This window comes from Silurus aristotelis, assembly GCF_946808225.1.
Source record: "Silurus aristotelis genome assembly, chromosome: 10".
In the NCBI taxonomy this organism is placed as follows: Eukaryota; Metazoa; Chordata; class Actinopteri; order Siluriformes; family Siluridae; genus Silurus; species Silurus aristotelis.
Genome location: NC_139583.1, coordinates 10,361,678 through 10,383,568, shown reverse-complemented (window position 1 = coordinate 10,383,568; position 21,891 = coordinate 10,361,678). Strand labels below are relative to the sequence as shown.

The 21,891-nt window shown below is 38.3% G+C and overlaps 3 protein-coding genes across 5 annotated transcripts in view; 2 read left to right on the top strand and 1 right to left on the bottom strand.

The window, feature by feature from the left end:
• LOC310731880 (DNA topoisomerase I, mitochondrial) overlaps positions 1-10,352 on the top strand; it is a 64,151-nt gene extending 53,799 nt beyond the window's left edge. For both annotated transcript variants that reach the window (XM_083551922.1, XM_083551921.1), the window contains exons 14-18: positions 1,696-1,810; positions 6,374-6,501; positions 7,565-7,659; positions 7,954-8,103; positions 10,075-10,352. In XM_083551922.1, coding sequence (XP_083408048.1) covers positions 1,696-1,810; positions 6,374-6,501; positions 7,565-7,659; positions 7,954-8,103; positions 10,075-10,177 — 591 coding nt within the window. In that variant the 3' untranslated portion in view covers positions 10,178-10,352. The remainder of the gene's footprint in view (positions 1-1,695; positions 1,811-6,373; positions 6,502-7,564; positions 7,660-7,953; positions 8,104-10,074) is intronic.
• A 1,799-nt stretch (positions 10,353-12,151) lies between these two features.
• Positions 12,152-16,154, bottom strand: hsbp1b (heat shock factor binding protein 1b). The gene is made up of 4 exons (XM_083552006.1): positions 16,015-16,154; positions 15,549-15,615; positions 12,571-12,694; positions 12,152-12,471 (listed from the first exon to the last, which is right to left on the bottom strand). The coding sequence occupies exons 1-3, from the start codon at positions 16,057-16,059 to the stop codon at positions 12,576-12,578; spliced, it is 231 nt and encodes a 76-aa protein (XP_083408132.1). The 5' UTR covers positions 16,060-16,154; the 3' UTR covers positions 12,152-12,471; positions 12,571-12,575.
• The window catches only part of LOC310731914 (solute carrier family 66 member 2), a 62,283-nt gene continuing 55,329 nt past the window's right edge, over positions 14,938-21,891 (top strand). The window contains exon 1 of one of the 2 annotated variants that reach the window (XM_083551996.1): positions 14,938-15,185. The gene's annotated coding sequence lies outside the window, so the exon portion shown is untranslated. Of the gene's footprint in view, positions 15,186-16,185; positions 16,633-21,891 lie in introns of those variants that run through there. The other variant, XM_083551995.1, reaches the window with a different exon arrangement.

Below are 21,891 nucleotides of genomic sequence, written 5' to 3'. Positions count from 1 at the left end.
ATAATCAAACAGCCATGCCTGATTTATAATAAATTTTTTAATGCCGATTTTGCCCATCTATCTATCTATCTATCTATCTATCTATCTATCTATCTATCTATCTATCTATCTATCTATCTATCTATCTATCTATCTATCTATCTATCTATCTATCTATCTATCTATCTATCTATCAAAATGCTTAAAAAATAATAAATAAACAAAAAAAAGTATTTCTCTCTCTCTCTCTCTCTCTCTCTCTCTCTCTCTAACGTTTATATACACTGAGCTTTTTGAAGCAAGATTCTGTGACTAATATATTTAGATATCAGTTTATGGTGTGTGTTGATGTATAGCTGGAATGCCAGGCTATACCTTAAACACTTTCTCTGAGGGTCTCCTAATCCCAGTTTAATCACTGAACACAGGGCTGAGCTCCTGGGACAATGAAATGGCTCTGTGATATTGTGATCTTGTGTGTCATATTGCGGTCAGTGGTAATGATTGTGTTCATATCTGGCACACAGAACCCGTTCTATTCTCACAGACTCATGCACAAGGTCCATCCATCCTAATTCTTATGGCACTTGGATCCTTGGGAAATGAATCTGACTTTTTTTTGTTGTTGTTGTTACATACAATTAGCGTATTTTATTACATTTAAACTTTTGCTGACGTTTTGTTGTCGATTTAACTATTTAGGTGTGAGAGAACCATTTCAGTGTGTTTAATGTTCTAGTTTTTACCCTTAGTGTATTCACAGAGCATAACATTTGTCTAATGTTCTGCCCACTCCAGTTTAGGTTCTTATTTTCCTATACTTCAGCTCTCTTTACTGCACGTCACAGGCATGACTGTGATCAGCTGATGTTTCCCTGGAAATTCTGAATGCTTTACCTTTGGCCTAATTCACATTTGTTTTCCAGTAGGTGATGTGTACATAATATTTTTAGGTCATCAGTATTTCCACAGCTCTGTTTAGCAGGTATTTTTAGAATCACTCGTACAATGTGTGCATGAATAGTATGGAGACAGTTTTGGAACTCATCTTCACAAGGTCAAGATTACAACCAGGTCAGACTGTCATTGATGATTAGTATTAAGAAGGGCTAGATTTGGTAGTGAAGGCATGAAGTGGCCCATCAATACCACTTGTAATATGAAGTTGTTTATTCTAGTGGTAAATCTGACCCCTAGAAGTTCAAAACAGAAAAATAACATTGCCAATTATCACATTCAGTACCTAATACTAGTTTATAGAGCTCTGATGCAAAAGAAAGTAATTAAATCTGAATTTCCTATAAGGAGATATATATATATATATATATAATATATAATATATATATATATATATATATATATATAATATATATATATATATATATATATATATATATATATATATATATATATATATATATTCCTCCTTATAGGAAAATCAGATTTAATTCCTTTTTTTTTTTTTTAGCTTCAGAGCTCTATAAACTGGTATCTTAGTAACTAGCAATCTTTTGAAAAAAAAAATTAGTCTAGTAACACAATCTTTTCCCCCTCTGTGGCATTGTAAAGCTGCTGAAGTCCTAATTTTCAATCCCAGTGCAGCACTGCCATCTAGTGAAACCCGAATGACCATTGTTATTTTTGGAAACAAAACTTTTTTTTGCGTCTGTTTTAATCGTATAGCCTAAGCAACGTTCTCTTTTTCTCCCTCTCCAGACTGCGATGTTGAACAAGCATCTGAGTTCCCTGATGCCTGGTCTTACAGCCAAGGTTTTTAGGACATACAACGCCTCGATGACATTGCAGCAGCAACTCAAAGAGCTCAGCAATTGTAAGTCTCCCACCGACTGTAATTAACACTGCGCCGGATTTAGAACATCCATTTATACTTTGCTCAGCATGAATCATTCATACAGTACGACAGCAGTTTCCGGACTTGATTCAAATGCAATATGCTAATTAGGAAATGCTAATTCAGACGGCTGCTTGCAGTTGCAGTTCCTGTATGAGCATGCTTAATTCGAGACTTACTTTAAATTCAATCGCATATAAAATTTACATGGGTGTTTTTTTTTTTTTTTTTTTTTTTTTTTTTTTGCACAGTGATGTACCAAGAGTGCCAAAACTTTATTGCAAAATGTATTATTTTGTTTATTGGTGTGAAAGCCATATTAAACTCAATCAAACTCAGAGGGCGGGTATTTGTGGTGCTTGTTGTGGCAGTGCTTGTTTGTAAATTTAGACAAGAGCTTGCTAACCAGAACAATTGACGTCCGATTTGTTTCTGTTTCGGGTTTAAGTTGCAGTTGGATTGTGACCGAACCAGTGACTCAAACGGTCACTAAAAATCACTGAACTCATTGTTAAGCTCCTGAAATCACTTACAGTTTTTGCTTTGTAACATGGTCTATTATATTGCTGGATGTAGAGGGATGGGTAAATTTCTGGCCTGGACTGCTGACAAAATGGCAGGTGGGTTAATGGATTTCGTCTGCTCCCATTAGGGGTCGCCGCAGTGGATCATCCGTCTCCACACTACTCTGTCCTCTACATAAGTTCAAACCAACTACCTGCATGTCTTCCCTCACCACATCCATAAACCTCCTCCTTGGCCTTCCTCTTTTCCTTCATCCTTGTGGCTCCATCCTCAGCATTCTTCCAAAGCGTCCTACATGCGCATTTTCCTACTGATATACCCCATGTCCCCTCCTCTGCACATGTCCAAACCATCTCAATCTCGCCTCTCACTTTGTCTCCAAAACGTCCTACATACGCTGTCCCTCTAATAAACTAATTTCTAATCTAGTCCATCGTCGTCACTCTCAATAAAAATCTCTTCAGCTACCTCCAGCTCCACCTCCTGTCTTTTACTCAATGCCACTGTCTCTAATCCATACAACATCGCAGGTCACACCACAGTCCTATAAACTTTCCATTTCACTATTGCAGATACTCTTCTATCACAAATCACTCCTGCTATCACTCTTCTCCAGCGCATACCTCCACCTCTCCAGGCTCCTCTCAATCTGCTCCCTACTCTCATCACAAATAATATCATCCGCAAAGATCATAGTCCATGGAGATTCCTGTCTGACCTCGTCTGTCAACCTGTCCATCACCACTGCAAACAGGAAAGGGCTCAGACCCGAACTTTGATGCACCTCCCAACCTCCACCTTGAACCAATCTGTCGTTCCTACTGCACACTTCACTGCTGTCACACTGTCCTCATACATGTTCTATGTCCATGGATTTGACATTCATTAGAGCAGGCTATGTTTTTCCAGTTTCTAAGTTTTGGTGATTCTTTGCCCAGTGCAGCCTCAGGTTTTAGTTCTTGACTGGCAGAAGTTGAACCTGTTGTTTTTGGGGGTTTTTTGCTTTTAGAGCCTGTCTGCCTCAAGGATCAATATTGTGTGCATTCTGAGATGCTTTTTTGCTTACCACAATCATGCAGAGTGGTTATATGAATAGTCTTTGTCTCATCTCAGACCAGTCTGGCCATTCTCTATTTACATCTGTTGTCTACAGGGCATTTTCAGTAACAAATTGCTCGCAGGATGTTTGTTCCTTCAGCATTCTACAAGAGACTATTGTGTGTGAAAATCTGTGTGACCAGCAGTTCTAGAAATACACAAACCAGCTAATCTGGCACCAACAATCAAGCGTTAACCAAATTATTAACCAAAGATGCTGGTTCAAGTGTGCGTGAATATATTGGTTGCATTGCTGCAACATGATGGATTGATTAGGTATTTGGAGGAATTAATGGATATATGGGTGTTCCTAATAAAGTGGTCGGAGATTGTATGAATGCTCCACATTAACATGACTTCAGACTTTTAATAAAAGAGAACAGAACACTTTGAGTCGATTTTTTCCAAGCTCACAAAGCATGCTATTCAAAACCCTCAGAATTGCATGTATAGCTTTTAATAATTTTATAGTCGATCTGAGCCCAATTGTGTACCATAGGGTGAGATAGTGGTCCAAGGTCGAGGTAGTGGTCCTGCTTGACAATTGGAGTGATGGAAAGGAACCAACTAATTATAGCTCATGCAGTGCCCCATTGTGATTCTCTATGGAGGGACGCTGTTCATGTTTTCACTGTTGTGAAAAGGGACTCCTTGGTGGTACAGGCTGTAACAAGACCAGTGATCACACAGAGATGATCAGGTTCTTTTCAATTCATTCATTTGTTTATTTATTTTTATCTCGATGTACTGTAGTAGCTGCTGCTGAAGGAATAATTGCCATTTATTTATCAGCACAGTGGTATAGAATTATGTGTCTGCAGGAAACAGTGAAGCATGGTGGAGGTTTCTTGCATGTTCGGGGCTGCATTTCTGTAGATAGTGTTGGAGATTTGGTCAGGATTAATGGTGTCCTAAGTGCTGACAAGTACAAGCAGATACTTATCCATCATGCATTACAATCAGGGAGGTGTCTGTTTGCGACTACATTTATTCTGCAGCAGGAAAATGACCCCAAACCTACAGCCAAATTTATTTATGTAATTTTAAAACCAAAGTCTAGATGTACGAAGTGCTGACACAAGCAGCTGCTGAAGGGATAATTGCCATTTGGCTGTTTGATACTTTAATGAAACAGTTATCGATTAACACAACATCTTTTAAAGTACAACAAACTGACCAGAGGCTACAATCACTTCTGAAGATAATTTTGCAGAAGACAAGAAAATTTATTATTCATATATAGGACACAACTTCTGTTCCATTTCTAAGATTGTAAGGATTGATGTTCGGAATCGTCAGTAGATTTCGCTATGTCTGCAGCTTTAAAATCAACCAAACTCAAATGTGGTGGTGTTCTACAATAATACAGTATATTTTCCTTTTTTTTTTTTTTTTACCTGCTTTGCATCCTGTAGAAACCTTAATAACCTGCTGTCTGACTTTAGAGCTGAACAACAAAACATCGTTCTCTCATGTGTAATAGCTTCCTTTGTCCGTGCTGTCAAACAGATAAAGCCTCAAATGGCTTCGCACGCAAAACATGAACAGAGACTTCAATTTCACCCATCTATTCTGCTGTTCACCACAGAACACACAAACACACAGTTTTTATCATTTGTATTCATGGTTTTATAAGAAGCTGTATTACAATTCGCTCTTTATATATGCACAGTATAACATAATCAAAAGTTTCTCCTTCAGTGGTTTCTCTTTATTTGTAGTATTTTCAACATTGTACATTAATACTCAACACCACAACTATGAAAGAACATGTTTGAATTTATGTAGTAAACACAACCGGCTACAACAGCACGGCGACACAAATGTTGAACCCCAACCAGTCCCATACGACGAAGGAACAAGCGTGCACAGGCATATGTTTCGTCACTGTGTTGTTGTAGCCAAAAGTGGAAACACCAAATGCATGCAACAGATACCTCCAATAGTCTATAGCAATCAATAGTCTTTATTCGCTGCCAGGACTCATTATGATTAGATGAGCAATAAATAAATAAGGGAAAGACATAGCAAGTGCAATCACACGTCACAGAGAGAGATGGTAACCATTAAAACTGTGGAGAGAGAAAGATTTCAGAAAGTTGATTCAAACTCTGGAGCCAAGACACGAGATCCGCCGCGGTAGCCAACGTGCCCACCACAGCTTCGTTGGGAAATAGTTTACAACGAAATCAGTATGTTTAAAATGTATCTTGTGTCTGAATGTAATTGTGGTTTACTAAAATGATTTAAAATTCTGTTTTCCTTATATTATAATAATACAGATATCGTTTGGACAGTGAAAAATATCATGATATAATTTTTTAGCTCATATCGCCCACCCCTACTTTCACGGTTGGTGTGGGGGTACCGTGCCAACTTCATGGTAACGATCGGGAAAGAACCACATATAGCGGGAAAAATCAGGTGTCCCAATAGTTCTGCTTATATACAACTTGTCTAGCGGATGGTGGAGATGATAATTATAAAGATTATTGGCTTTGTTTTGCTGGAATCACAGATATCTTATGATTCATTTAAACTGAATTTCCAAAGTGTGTGCATGTGTGTGTCTGCGTGTGTCGGCATCTTCTGCATGGCTTTACTTTGCACTTACTTTGTCGCTGATGGTGTGTATTTGCTCTTCTGCACAATTAACCCTTGGAATTATTCTGCATTTTTTATGAGCAAGCTAGTTACCTAGTAATTATTAAAATGTCTTGTGTGTGGGGGTGTGTACATGTAAGTTTTTTTTTTTTGCCCATAATTAAAAGAACTTGTGCAAGCAACTGGCTACTGAGTGCAGAAATGTCCAGGTTGACCTTTAATTTCAATTTTTTTTTTATTCCGCTAAAGATGATGATTTATTTATTATTAATGTTATATATTATTCATTGCTTTTTCTTTTTGCCTCATGTACAGGTTCAGAGAATTTGGTGGAGAAGCTCCTGTCCTACAACAGAGCGAACCGCGCGGTTGCAGTTCTCTGTAACCATCAGCGGGCGCCGCCAAAGACCTTCGAGCAGTCCATGGCCAACCTTCAGGTCAAGGTGTGAGCAGTCAAAGAAATAGCACATGAAATAGAAATTAAATGTTAATACTTAGTGCACATTTCTGTTCTTGTAGCTAGTTTTCATGACACTGCAGTAAACAGGCTGAAGCCCTTTTATTGTTTTTGCCGGACTAATATATGGAAGTGTAGTATGTGAATAATCACATTCTAATACTTGAATTAATATGTAAATTAGGCGTTTTATCCATAATGATAATTAGATGATTATTTACGTTCTTGTGCTGGTACCTTAATGTGGACAGCTGTGACAGACTCATCTTACCGTTTGTGTATTTTTTAATTGCACACTGGCACTAGTCTGCTAATGTCAAATCGCACATTAAAAAAAAAAAAAAAAAAAATCGTGGACAATATATGGACATAATATGTTTCTCTAATCCATATACCATATGCAGCTGCGTACACAAATGTCATCAGATGGCACTGGAATGCTTTTGTAATTTCCACTGATCCTCCTAGACAGACACACTAATAATAATACACAGAACCAGTTGATGGCCACGCTTGTCTAGATTTTGGAGTGTGATTGTGGAGATTTGTGCTCATTATCCCACGAGGGTGTCAGTAAAGTCAGGCACTGCTGTAGGTGAGATGAGGAGGTCTGGGGTGCAGTCAGTGTTTTAATTCCTCCCAAAGGTGTTCAGGGTTGAGATCAGAGCTCTGTAGCAGACTACTCAAGATCTTTAACTCGAACACTTGTAAACTATATCTTTATAAAACTGGCTTTGTGCACAGGGGCACTGTCATGCTGGAACAGGTTTAAGTCTCCCAGTACAAGTGAAAGAATCATGTGATGCTTCAGCATCTAAAGACATCCTATATGCATCCTAGAGGCACGAATGCCTAAAAAAAAAAAGTCAGGTGTTCAAATATTCTGTCCATGTAGTGTGTTTGTACACTGTATATATGAGAGATACAGTCCAGTCCCCAAGATAAGATTAGTCATGTAACTGCACGTGTTTTTACCGTGTGCTTTGTAATGCTTCGCATACGCTTCCTTGGTGCTGGATATGTGACTTACTGCGCCTCACTGTCCTCAGATTGAGAGTAGGAAAGAGCAGCTGGCGCTGGCGAAAAAGGAGCTGAAGCAAGCCAAGAAGGAAGCCAAAGGGAACTCGGACAACAAACTGCTGGCGTAAGTTCCCTTTCCGTTCCGCGCACCCGCCCCCCCTCTTGTTGTTCTCTAAGGACATGAGCTAGAATGCACAGTATTCAGGTTATTAAAAACATCAATTGTTTTCTCATGTGCTTCAAGGAATTGGATGAGTTTTAATGAGGGTTTGTTCATAACCATGATTTTTTTGCTCATCAATATTTAGTTTAAAGCGCCTCATGATTTTTCATTTGTTGTAATAGTGTGTGTGTGTGTGTGTGTGTGTGTGTGTGTGTGTGTGTGTGTGTGTGTGTGTGTGTGTGTGTGTGTGTGTAGTGTGATAGAGAAGAAGAAGAAGGCAGTGCAGCGCTGTGAAGAGCAGCTGCTTAGGATGGAGGTTCAGGCTACAGACCGAGAGGAGAACAAGCAGATCGCCCTCAGCACCTCCAAGCTAAACTATCTGGACCCACGCATCAGCGTGGCCTGGTGAGGCTGCTGCTTCTCAGGCTTCCACACAATTTACAGTGTCCTCCGCTACTGTTGGTCTGATTGGGAAATAGAAGCAAAGAAGAAAAAACAATAGTCTGAAAACAAAAATACTATTCATATATGGATATCAAACAATTGCAAACAACATGGATTTATCTAAAAATGTATATTTGTTAAATATATGTGTGGCACAAGTATTGGCACCTCTATTATTTCATGTAAGTAAACTGCAGTTGAAGTATATTCCCACTGATGTTTGATTTATTTATTTATTTTTTAAGTACACGTGGGTCACTAGGAACAGGAAATTATTGTAAGTTTGAAATCATGACTGACAGATTTACAGAGATATAAATATGAAATAACTCCAAATTCCCTTAGCAATAGCAAAAACCTTTATAAATCTAATTTCCACCATCAATTGGCATGAAAGAAAAATCATCTCGTCCCTAGCTGGTCTTTACATTTAGGTAAATACAATCTTACACAGGCAACACGTGTATAACCTTGTGTCATTGTAAAATCTTTTTTTTTACAAAAATCAAACCAAAATGGACGAAACCATGTGCGAAATCCTTGGTACACTTTATGATTCAGTAGCTTGTACAACCATCCTCAGAAGCAACTCGTTTTCTGTATTTAATTTAATCAGTACTCGTGTTCAGTCTCTCAGATCTTATCACACTCACATTGTTGAGGAGGAATGTTGGCCACTGTTCGTTGAAGTTTTTAGGCATTTGTTCATGCGCAGCTCTCTTAAGGTCCTAGCACAGCATTTCATTCTGGTTGAGGTCTGGAGCACCTCGATTCTGCTCTTTTTCAGACATTCTGTTGAAATATTGGTGTGCTTGAGATCATTGTCTTGTTCTATGACCCAGTTTTAGCTGTTAGAGAGATGGACACACATTTGACTTAAGAACACGTTGGTGTTCATGGCCAACTCAATGATTGCAGGTCACAAAGTTCTTGTGTCTGCATAGTAAGCTTTAAATCATCCTTTGGCTAAAAACACCACCTCAGCACAAACAAACATGGGGCTGTGCATTGTGGACCAGAGTTCTCTACTTTGGTCTCGTCTTACATAAGTTCCATTTTTGTATAGATTCAACTAGGACTGCAGCTACCGATTTATTTTAGTATCGCATACTCTACCGATTAGTCCATCGATTAATCGGATAAGAAGTAATTTTTCTCCATTAAGGAGCAATGCTAAATGTACAATAGAAAACAAGAGTCTCTTAAAATGAACAAGTTGTGTTTCCTTTTTAGGATTGAAATTGCAATCTGTGTAAAAAAAAATTTAACCCATTTAGTTGCCATATTACATCAAAATACAAAGTAATTAAATAAAAAATTAAACTAAATAAAAATAATAAAAATGTTTAATTCCTTTAAAAAGGGTTAACGTGCTGTACGGCTTTTTTTTTTTTTTTTTTTTTTTGATGATCCCAAACTTTGGAAACTTTCTGATGTGGTGCATCAGTAATAATGGACCGTGGAGAAACACAGTGCTCTGGGTGTAGTAGTGGAGCATACATATTTTATCAAAGCAAAATATTTGCCTCGATGCTTTTTTGTATTCGAATCACTCAACTTACTCAAAGAATCGTTTCAGCCCTAGATGCAAGTTTTCAAATCTAAGCCATGCTGCTATGCTTTTTTTGTATTTAAACACAAAAAAAAAAGAGGCTTTCTCCTGGCAACCCTTCCATTGTTCTCAGTCTTACATTAGTTCTATTGTGAGAGCCGAAAATTTACATTTGGACTCTTAAGTCCTGGAACTTTTTGCTGGTTTGTTGCATAGGAAAAAAGGAAGATGCATGTATGACTAGCTGCTTCTAAACTTTAAATATATATTCTTTTTTCTTTTCCAGAATTCATCCACAACTAAATTTGACACCTTTTTTAATAGATAATACAGATAATAGATGCTTTAATGTACATTATTTCATTGTGTCGTGTTTGTAGGTGCAAGAACATGGAGGTGCAACTGGATAAAATCTATAACAAGACCCAGAGGGACAAGTTTGCCTGGGCCATTGACATGACCGAGCCAGACTTTGTGTTTTAATCATGCACCATGCATTTCTAGTTCAAATTTAAAAATCTGTTCTTTTTTTGTAAAGGCACTTTTTAATATAGATTTTTGGCAAAAATGTATTCTATCTGTTTTAAAATGTAGTTTGTTTTTTGTGTTTATTACTTTTAGAAATCTGTTCATTACAATAAATGGTTGTTTTCTATATCCGGTGTTTCATAATCATTAGAAAGAACCTGCATCCATAAACATTACTGCTATTTGTACGCCTTTTTATAATCAGGGTTTTCAAAAGTTCTGTAATAAATGGAATATTTACGTTTGGAGCAAATGTTCTTATGCAGTGACTTGCAGAAGTGCTGTGTAGTATTTATAGATAAACATGGCCTCCACATGTACAAATAGGATCGATTTAGATTAAAATCCTGTTGGATAAGAGAGAGACGAGTGTGGGAGTTTGCACAGCTACACAAAGTGAACGTGTAGATTTTAGTGCTTTACTTTAGTGCTTAGTGTTTATTGAAGAGGTGCGGCTTCGGATTTAGTTTGAAGAGCGTACAGCCACTCGGCTGTTAAGACAGCAGCATGCTGAGGGATTACAGGTCAGGACATGCTTGTAATTCTAGGGGAATTAGGACTAACGATGGGTTTGATCCGTGCGTTCGTGTTTATATAGAGGTGTAAAAAAGTGCGATCAGAAACAAAGTGTGACAAACATGCAAAAAAAAAAATAAGAAATCAGGAAATGTGTGTGTGTGTGTGTAAATATATATATATATATATATATATATACACACACACACACACACACACACACACACACACACACACACTATAGCTACAAGTACTGAAGAGAATGTGAAATAATGTGGTGTGGGAAAACAAGTTTCAGAGTCTGTGTACAGATCCCTAGGAGTTGAACCTGGAAGCAGTGACGAGCAGTTGGCAAGAATCCATTTGGTGGTTGTATTTCCATATGTATACACAGAGACGCTGTACTCACTCACTTACGTCTCTGTAGAGAGAGTCAGGTGAAGCATTTGATTTTAGACCCCTTCATCTGTCAGTATGCAAAACGCATGTACTACACTTTCTTCTTATTAGGGTTGCAAAACTGCAGATATTTTTAAGACTGGAAAATATAGGCATTAATGGGAATAAACTGGGAATTTTAGAAAATAGCAGGTTGGTCTACATGGGGAACTTGAATGTATTTGAAGAAAAAAAAATTTTGCAGGATAATTTTGGTTAAAACAACCAGATTTAATGCAAATTTCAGTTGAATTATCCAAATTAAATAGACACCAAATGTAAAAAAGTCAATTTTGACAAGTATTCACGTAAAAAAAAGTTTTTTTGCATAAATGTTAAAAACATTGTGCTGTGTGTAAGCTGTTGTGTAACAAAATTATATACAAATCAAAGTCCAAAATGTCATTTTTTAACCTGTATTACTTTGCATGCAGGTTAGTTTATAACCGAACAAAATGTTTTAGTACATGATACGGTTTATATACGGTTCCAATTTGAAATTTCCAAAATTCCCCAGATGAAGTTCCCATTGAAAGTTTGCAGAGATTTACTGGAAATGTTCTGCTCTTTTGAAACCCGACTTCCTCTCGAGTACCACAATGGTGTGATCACTGAAGGGGGACCGGGATAACGAAATGCACAGGTCCTTGTTTGAGTGGTTATTTTTTGCTGTGCTAAATGTATCTGGATAAACTTCACTGGTACGGAATATCGAATTCTTTAGCTTCAGACTTGTGAGCCAATTAGAAACAAGTGAGCAGGACTACAGATTGTTTATAAAAAAAGAAATGCCTATCAAGTCTATCTCAGATAAGCCTTTTATTAACAGACTTACATTAGTGTTATTGTGGTGAAATTCCCTTGAAGATCATGGAATCATATGAGCCATTAATGCTCCCCAATTTTAAACACTTAGATTTGATCTGCACAGTATTAAGCAATAATGCAGTGGGTGATTAAAGAAATTACAGAAACTCTTTTGTATTAAACTTTAATAGCACAAACTCAGTTGAAACTGGAATGGTGTTGGTTTGGCACATTACATAGTGCTGATAGTACAGTAACAGGCCTCAACCATGCTGCTGGCTGGCCTTAAAGCAGGCTACAAACATGATCTGCACCACCAATAAAGAAAAACCTAAATATTAGAGAACATTATCCAACATCCATTGGAATTAGTTGAATTCAGTATAAAAAGAACTATACAACAATACATCAAATCAAAACAGGCAGCACTACTGGGGAAAGGTTGCTGCTCTCCAAGAGTTTCCTTTACTCAGTCATTACTGGGCAACCTGTTTAACAGAATAGCTGATGTTAGTCATTTAGCAAATGTACATTAAACAGGAATGAAATGAATAACAATTTCACATAAAGCAAAAAAAAAAAAATACCTTCATTAAGAAGCCTCGCCATCTTTGGCTTTGTTCTCTCCTTCTGCCTCCTCCACCCCAGCCTGGGTCATCAGGTCAGCGATATTCTTCTCCAAATCATCAATACGTGTGCTCATCTCATCAAGTGACTCTTGTTAAGGTAAACACACGGAGTACTACGCAACTGGAGCTTTTGAAATGCAAATGTTTTTCCTAAAATGGCTAAAAAACTAAATGTCGAACAAAGCAGCTCCATTTACAGGATTAAAAATCCCCAAAAATAAGAGTTCAGCATGGGAGATAGAGGGTGTTACGGGAACAGGTCTGGATGTGCACAAGCTTCACCTAATATTGGCTGGTTTGAATCGTGTCTGTACAAGGTGGTATGAAATAGTTTCAAGACTAGCTCTTTTTAAACACCATCACCTTCAAAATAGTCCCCTTGCGACGCAATGCAGTGTTCCTGCCGATTCTGTAATGTGTTCTGAAAGTCTTCCTTTTTAAAGCGTATTAAGCGCCTTCTGCTATTCTGGATCTCCGCAAGGGTGTCAAAAAAAAAGCGACCTTTGAGCCAGATCATCTTCGGGAAGACTGCGAAGTCCACAGGAGCCAAATCTGGCGAGTAGGGAAGTGCGGAAGCGAGATCACGCTGTTTCCGGTGAGAAACGCGCGTTGCACACTGACTTATGAAGGTTGGCGCTCCCTGTGATTGTGCGTGCAGCCTTGTGCTGCCATCCATTGGCGTGTTACAGAACTCGAAACTTTTCACACACTCACACACACACTACTCTGGGCCAAGCATTGTTCGATCACTATCGGTTCAAACCAAAAATTTGGATTTTTATCCGAGCATGTTATCAGGTTGTGGGTGATGAGTGAGCATCCTGACTGGCCATGATGGAACTTATTCAAACATTCCTTTATTCATCTATTAACCCAGATTTCAGCTCATTCTGAGGGATCTCCAGACCAACTAGGAGATAGGACCCCCTGGAGGGATTATAAGAATCTCTCCGGGTCTCTGTACATCGACACGACATGGTGAAAATAAACGGAACTAAATTCCCCAGGAAAACTACTTAAGCCCCAAACCTGGTCTCTTTTAACAGAGAATTCTCATGAAAATGAATCAGAATATACATTGTGATCAGCACATGGCACAAAATACACAAAAATATCTGTTTCTGAACTGACCAGCTCCATGTCAGACTGAATAAAAGTCTAAGAAATCCTACAAGGTTTCTAGTAAACTCTTCAAGTTTCCCTAACCTTGATAGATCTACTGCATTCAAACAGAGTTTAAAACCAGTAAAAAAAAAAAAAAAACACCCCCCTAAACTCCAACTCGGGGAACTCGGGATGATCTTTACAACTTCTTCACTGTTTAGAAAGTGACATCAAATCAAAATGAAAAAACGATCCAGAACGAAAAAAGTGTCCTAAAAGTCTTAATACACGAGCGACCAGAACAGCCAGCACCATGTTGGTCGTGCCTTCGTCATGTTCATGAACACCTCTCAGTTGGTCCGCAACTCTAGCTTGTTAATAAGTTTAATAAGTGACGTGTTTGACCATGTTTTCCTGTTAAAGTCCATCACGACACTGGGACCCAATCCAACAATGATTTCAACACAATCTTCTTTTGTCAAAGGCCTTCTTAAATAAACGCTCTGTAAATATATATTGTATGTACATATGGAGACTTGTGGGACACTCTGTATAACAGAATCATTTGCTGGTTTCAGGAGGAAGATATACACCACTCATTAGTAAGCTAGCTAGCGTATTGCTTAAAAAAAAAAGAAAAAGGTTTGTCCTCATTTTCCATTCCTGCTTAAAGAAATGCTTAAACCAATGGAGTGAGACTGAAGGAAGACACACAATACTGTTATTCTAAATATTGACTTTGGGGGTGCCAAAATATACAGAAATCCTAAGAGGTCATGCATTATAATATTTAAAAACATTAATCTTTCTCTGGTTAAGTCGATGCTTTGTTGATTTGGATGAATGCTTTGGGTCATTGTTGTAAATTTAAATTTTTAGTTTACCTGAAGCTTTTGCACTAAAATCACCTGCTATCATGTATTTGTAATTCCCTTCAGCATTACAAAAGCTCTGGATCCATAAAGCATCATGGTAATACCACAAGGCTTCATTGTTTTAGAGAGGTGTCTTATTTTTTTTTTTTTTTAAGATAGCAAAATTAAACAAATGAAATCTGGACATTTTAACAGTGGAACGTTGACCTTCTATATCCATTTTTTCCCCCAATATAATTGTTTTGTCAGGATCACGAGAAAATTAAGTTGTGATCAGTAGAGAACAAGAAAGGACAGAAATTCTGGATTGTAAATTCAGTTACAGTTTAGCTGCAGATTACTGACAACACCTGATTCTGATCGTAGACGTTGCTTCAAAACGAGGCATTGCAAAATATTTGTAGGTTATGTACAGAAAACAGAATTGAGTAGTTCCTGTTCAACTCTTTCGTTCTTTTATCACGTGACTCGCATGGACGCTACACAATGCAATAGATCAGGGGTTTTTTGGTCCGAATCTTGACATTATTGTTAGAATATTTCTGGGAGTCATGTGACAAAAGAACTAACGACTCGGACCAGCGGATATGAGAGGTGAAGCTACACATTCTGTTCATCACAATTTGTCCCTAGCTGCGTTGTCTTATTTAAATTATTGGAACTATAGTCAAGGGCCGTGTACGTAAACGTGTTGGAGGATCTGCTTATTGAAAATTTTCTTTTATTTATGATCGAAGGAACGAAATTAATTAATCGACTAAAAAAAAAAAAAGATTAGTTCATTTTGAATTCAAATAATTCAATTTTCTCATCACTACTGGATGTGAGTTGTGTGTCTCTCTCAAATATATGTGTGTGTGTGTGTGTGTGTGTGTGTGTGTGTGTGTGTGTGTGTGTGTGTGTGTGTGTGTGTGCGCGCATGCATTATCCCATGTTGCTCATTACAGGGAAGGATATTTCTCCCGATGATTTGATCTGACATGGTCTGGAATTTGTCCTGCATCTGCTGCAGCAATGTCTGCACCTGTCACACAACACACACACACACACACACACACACACACACACACACACACACACACACACACACACACACACAACCGGGTTACATTAATTTACTGCCATCACTCTTATTAACAGAACTAACAGAACTGCTGGATCATGGAGTTAAGACTATCAAACTACAGTCTGACTCTACTCACTAACCCTCTCTAAACTAATCTACCAAACATCAAATCTCAGTCAGATCACTTTTATTTAGAATAACAGCTTATTTATTATAACGTACAGCATTTAAGGACACTATGTAAACAGAAAGCCTGGAACGTTGGTTGTTATGCTACTCTAGCTAGCTTAGCTTACCCTACCCTACTTAGCTTAGCCTAGCCTCGCTTGGTTTAGCATCCCGATATTTGACACTTACCACTGCTGTAAGATCCTGCACCGATTTCGGATCCGTCTCTGCCATAATTAGTGTCAACAAAAGCACGAAATGTCTTTAAACACAATATCCACCTAAATACGCTCCTGATCCAATCAGTCAACTGGGCTGTCCGGTGAGAAGTCTCGCGAGAACTAGCAGAAATCTCGTGTTGGAAGGAATTTCAGCTGACAATAAGGCTTTAAATCCTGTATCATGCACTCTCACACTTATAATTAAATCTATGATAATAATAATAATAATAATAATAATAATAATAATAATAATAATAATAATGATAATGCAGTAATCTGGTGGAAATGTGTGCTAGGTGTAAATCTTTCATCTATTTTTCTTTTTTCCCTTTTTTGCTCTGTATAAGATCCGCCCCGCAGACTTGCATATGGGCTGTGCTGGATATAGAGCTTGCATTCATAGTTAAACCAGAGAGTCCACTGGGAACTCAAGGTTTCTCTAGATTTGATTTTATTATTAAACGAATAATTTCTGAGACTTTAGGTTTTTAGGTTTAAAAAAAATAATCCCACCCTTGCATTATTGTAGTGATAACTCAGCGCCCCAAAGGACGAACCGGGCTGCAGTAATCTTCGCCTTCTAGAGGTAAACATTAGCTTATTTTTGTTTTTGTTTTGTTGACAAACACATGCACATTTAATTTAATAGCGTCCTCGATAAACACGAGGAAGGAAATTCTCAATATTGCATTGCAAAGAGTTTATATGGTGTGGTTACGTTTCCGGTCAGCTTTACAATGTTCACACTTTTTCAGGTTTCTCAGATTTGTTTCCCCTCCCATACACTGTTGGATGGATGTGAACGGGGAAAAAAAAGATGATCAGCAAACCAAAATGCATCAGTCAGCAACACAACTAAACGATCCATTTGTGTGTTTGTGTGTTTGACATTTATAAGGATCTCGCTCGTGCACTGCTGAAGCATTTGAGGGCGCGCGCGTTATTCTTAGACCTCTGGGATCAGCCCAAGACGCTTATGGTGTTACAGCTGTTCATTGTCCTACCTAAAAGACAAGGAAAAAACACGAAATATACAGAATTGTATTAGATTATACAGTGCCGGAATAGGCACGAGCTTGTGTCGAAGACCTATATGAGGCAGGAAAAGGAAGTAGACAGATAGCAACCCAGTGTGAAAGCCCAGTTCCCCTTCACCATGCATTGTAAAGATACTCAATATTGTTCAAGGGAAACTTTACCGTGAAACCTTCCCCTTAAATATTTAGATATTAGTGATCATATGATGATGTCATATGGGGGACACACTGCATGCCATTCGACTACTAAGGAACTGGATGGACACACACACACACACACACACACACACACACACACACACACACACACACACGAACAAACACATTACCTCACAAGAACACTGTGTTCACTGTATTGATTATACAGTATCTTCTTCTTTTGGCTGCTCCCACACTTTATCATCCATCTTCACAACACGCTGGCCTTTATATCTCTTTCAAACCAACCACCTGCAAATCTTCACTAACCACATCCATAAACCTTGACCTTCCTCTTTTCCTCCTGCCTGGTGACACCATTTTCGGCATTCTTCTAAACCCCATGTCTCTCATCTGCAAATGTCCAAACCATCACAATCGTGCCTCTCCGACCTTGTCTTCAAAACGCCATCTCACATGCGCAGCCCCTCTAATAAGCTAATTTCTAACTCGGTCTCTCCTCATCACACCCGCTAAAATTCGCAGCATATTTAACTCGGCCACCTTCAGCTCTGCCTCCTCTCGTTTTATACAGTATATTATACAGTATTTATACAATGTACAGTGTTTATTTTTATATACAGGTGATAGTGCATAAGATGTTGGACAGAAGGTTGTGAGTTCCAATCCCAACAACTTCAAGTTGCCACTGCAGGGTCCTTCAGCAAGACCCTCGACTGCTCAGTTATATGAGTGAGAACATTGTACGACGTTCTGGATATAAAGCACTGACAAATGGCGTAAATGTATGAGGACAATTCATTTGCAATTTTTTTTGGTGACGTTTTTTGGTCCTTAGATGTTGCTTCTTCTTATTGTGGAGCAGCATTCACTGAATGTTACATTGTCAATGTCAGCTGGGTTTAGATCGCAATGGGACTGGTTAGTTTTTCCCTACTGCACTATGTGGTGTTGCTCCTAAATACAAAAGAATAAGAGCTTATTTTCAAAATCAGCATTTCCCAGCAATGTTGTCTGTAGAAGTAGTGGACCTTGCAAGGATTTTCTTCATGTTCCAGAATGCTAGAAAGACGCAGATGATCTAAAGACCTGTTGCGGCTGGTTAGAGATCTCTGAGATGACACGATGAACACCATGATGGTGTTGATGGCATTAATAGTGTGAAGTTTTAGAATGATGTTAACTGAAGTGTGCTTAGAGAGAAGGAGGTGTGAAAGCTAAAAGCATTCTTGTGAAAAAACATATGAACATGAGTTCATGTTTGTATGCCTAGTATTAAACTGTTAATATGATCTACAGGCAAAAGTTAATGGATACCTGATTATTACACACTCCTATGGGTTTCTCAGGTCTTGGGTTCAAGTCCCAGCACCACCAAACTGCTACTCCTGGGTTTTTGAACAAGGCTCTAAACTTTGTTTATAAAAGTATAATTCTAAGTGACATAATTGTACCGTAAATCACTCTGTATAAGGGCAAACTGCCATTATTGTAAAAGAAACCTACCTAAAGAGAGAGAGATGTATGTACTGTCTATGTATGTATGTATGTATGTATGTATGTATGTATAGATAGAGAGAGACTCACACTGGAGATCAAAATTAGAGAACAATTTATTAACAATTGAACAATTCTGAAATAATGTCATCTTCACTGCTCAACAGTTGAAGGAGTTTTTGTTCTGTCTATACCATGCTACCAGAACACCTTATTCACAAAATAACTAAGGCATTTCCAAAAAAAACATTATTTTGCAGAAAACACACTGATCAAAATTAGAGAACAACAATGACTGTAGCATGGAAAAATATTACAACAAAATTTTCTGAAGGTTACAACAGTCAGCAATTTGTAGGAAGTGTACAGGCCTCTGCTCTGAATGACTTCAGCACATCTCTGGCCACAGGACAGTACTAGTCTCTCACACTGCTCTGGTGTGATTTTGGTCCACTCTTCTTCCAGTCTCCTCCACAGTTCGGTGACTGTAGTGGGTTTCTTGGCCATAACTTTGTCGCCAAGGATTTTCCAGAGGTTCTCTATTGGGTTGAGATCAGGACTCTGGGCAGGCCATGTCATTATTTTAATGTTTTCAGTTTCAAGGAACTGCTTTACCCGTTTTGCTGTGTGACATGGAGCGTTGTCCTGCATGAACACTGCGGGCTGATTGGGTGATGAACGCAGGGAAGGAACCATATGTTGTTGAAGAAGGTTCTGATAAACATTTTCATTCTCTCTGACATGTAGCTGTATAAGAGGCCCAACTCCTGCTGCAGAAAACATGCCCCAAACCATGACACTTCCTCCTCCACTTTTTACTGACTTCTTTACACACTTTGGGTTCAGTCTTTCTCCAGTTTGTCGCGGAACATAATGTTTCCCATCGGACCCAAATAAATTAAACTTGCTTTAATCACTGAAGTGAACTTTGGACCAGTTCTCCTCTGTCCACACAACATGCTCCTCAGCAAAGCTTAGTTTAGCCTTTTGATTCTTTCTGCTAATGAGAGGTTTGGTCACTGCAAAGTGGGCAGATTTGGAACGACCAACTTGTCTTGCTATGGCTGATAGGGTCATCCCTTTGGCCTTCATCTGGACAACCTGCTGCCGGAGGCTTTTAGTCACCTCCAAACGCTCTCACATCACCCCTGCTTCACTGGCTTCTGGTGCGGCTCAGGGTGCCGTATAAGGTCCTGCTGTTTGTGTTCAAGGCCATTAATGGTCTGGCCCTGGCCTACCTTGCCGAATTAATAACGGTTTACCAACCAGCCAAAACTCTCCGCTCCTCTGGACATACATCCCTGGTCATTCCCAAATACAAATATAAAAAGTTTGGAGGCCGGTCATTTGCTGTCCAGGGACCAAAGCTGTGGAACGCACTTCCAGCACACGTACGATGTGTCACTTTGCTGAGTGTTTTTAAATCGCATCTGAAAACTCATTTATTCTTACAAGCTGTTAACAAGTAGCCCCTGATTTAACTGCTATTTTATGTACATTGTGTTCTTATATTTTATTGTCTATTGTTGTTTTTTGGAAGGTGCCTTGTGCTCCTTTTGGTGGCTGTTAGGCGCTCTATAAATAAAATTTGATTTGATATGATTTTAATGAATAATGTACCAAAATGTGACAAAGCATCATGTTGTTGAAAGAATTTTATTACAAAATAATATAATATGAACATCACAGAAAACCACATGCCCATTATAATTATTTATAACATGTATTAGTGTCCAGGGTGGATTTTTACTTTCGCTCCTTTATTTTACATACAATCGGGACCCTCCTGTTTGTTCATACACTGTGTTAGTTTATCACATATACACACACATATGCAGCACATTGTTGATCATTTTCCATGTTGTTCTTGTTTCACTGTAGCCCTCGGTTCATGCAAATATACCACAGGCCCCATTTGAATAGCATTTCCTTTGTAGAGAGTGGCTTTGTATTGCAGTTTAGCACAGTCTCAGAAGTCGTGTTAACACAGTGAATTTTGTCAGTAGACTCCTGATTTTCCTGATCAAGGGTTAACTGTAATTGTACACCAAAACTAGACTAGCAAGCTAGGTGTGTCTCAAAGTGTGGAAAGAAATGTAGCATATACAGTGTTGAAATATAAATTAAAATGGCACTATGAGGTCTGGCACAGTCCTATCAGTGCCACACACACACACCATATCGGTTTCACTGGTACACTGCATATGGTACACCACCCAATAATAATAATTACATTAACTTTTTTGTTTTGTTTTGTTTTTTTGTGAGTGTTCAATGCAGTCACTAGTATGTATGGAATCTAGTTAGAAAAGTAAGTTGTTTATTTTTTTCTAAATAAAAGAAGCACTTGTGAACAAGGTTGGTTGGACTGCTGACTCTGTGATCTAAGAGGAGTAAGAAGTGAAGGGTGTTGTAGGTACAGGAGCAGCCTTATCTAGCTGAGAAAAAGGGCCAGTGGTTGGAGGCAAGTGATAGAGATTATTTTTTTTTTGGTTTAGCTGTTTTTAGAAAGTGGTGTTTAATCTGCAGGTTTGCACATAGAGAAGAAAGGAAGTTAAAACTTCTGTTACATGTAGCTGATGAAAGACTTCAGAAGATTCATGAGGCTGAGCTGAAATTGGATTTTGACATTTTTAGCACAACCCTGTATGATTATATAGTCTCATCTCTTTTTCTCTCTCTCCCTCTCCCCCTCTACGGAGTACTTGGTACTAATTCTCAGCCTATTAGAGAATATTCGTAGTTCACACCATCAGGTTCAGTGTCTGGGCAGGAACACTGTTGAGTTGTGGTAATTAATCCTGTTTGAAATGAGTAATTAATCCTGTTAAAGGCCAGGCGGCGAATCGTAGTACAATTCCAGTGTTCGTGTTCGGAAAGCTGCATTCAAGTGCATGCATAGGCGCGTATATGAAAATGTTATGAGTTCAGTTTATAAAAAAAAAAGGTCAGGACAATAGCTAAAAAGAAAGCGATTTGTTTCATCTAATGTTTCTTCTAACAAAAAAATTCAATAAATATAGAATACAAAATAGCATTTTCCTTTTTAAGGGTGCGGTTTATACTAGAGGTCGATCGAGAGTGGATTTTACTGATACCGTTAACTAGATCGGATTGTACTTGCCGATAACCAATTAATGCCGATAACCAAT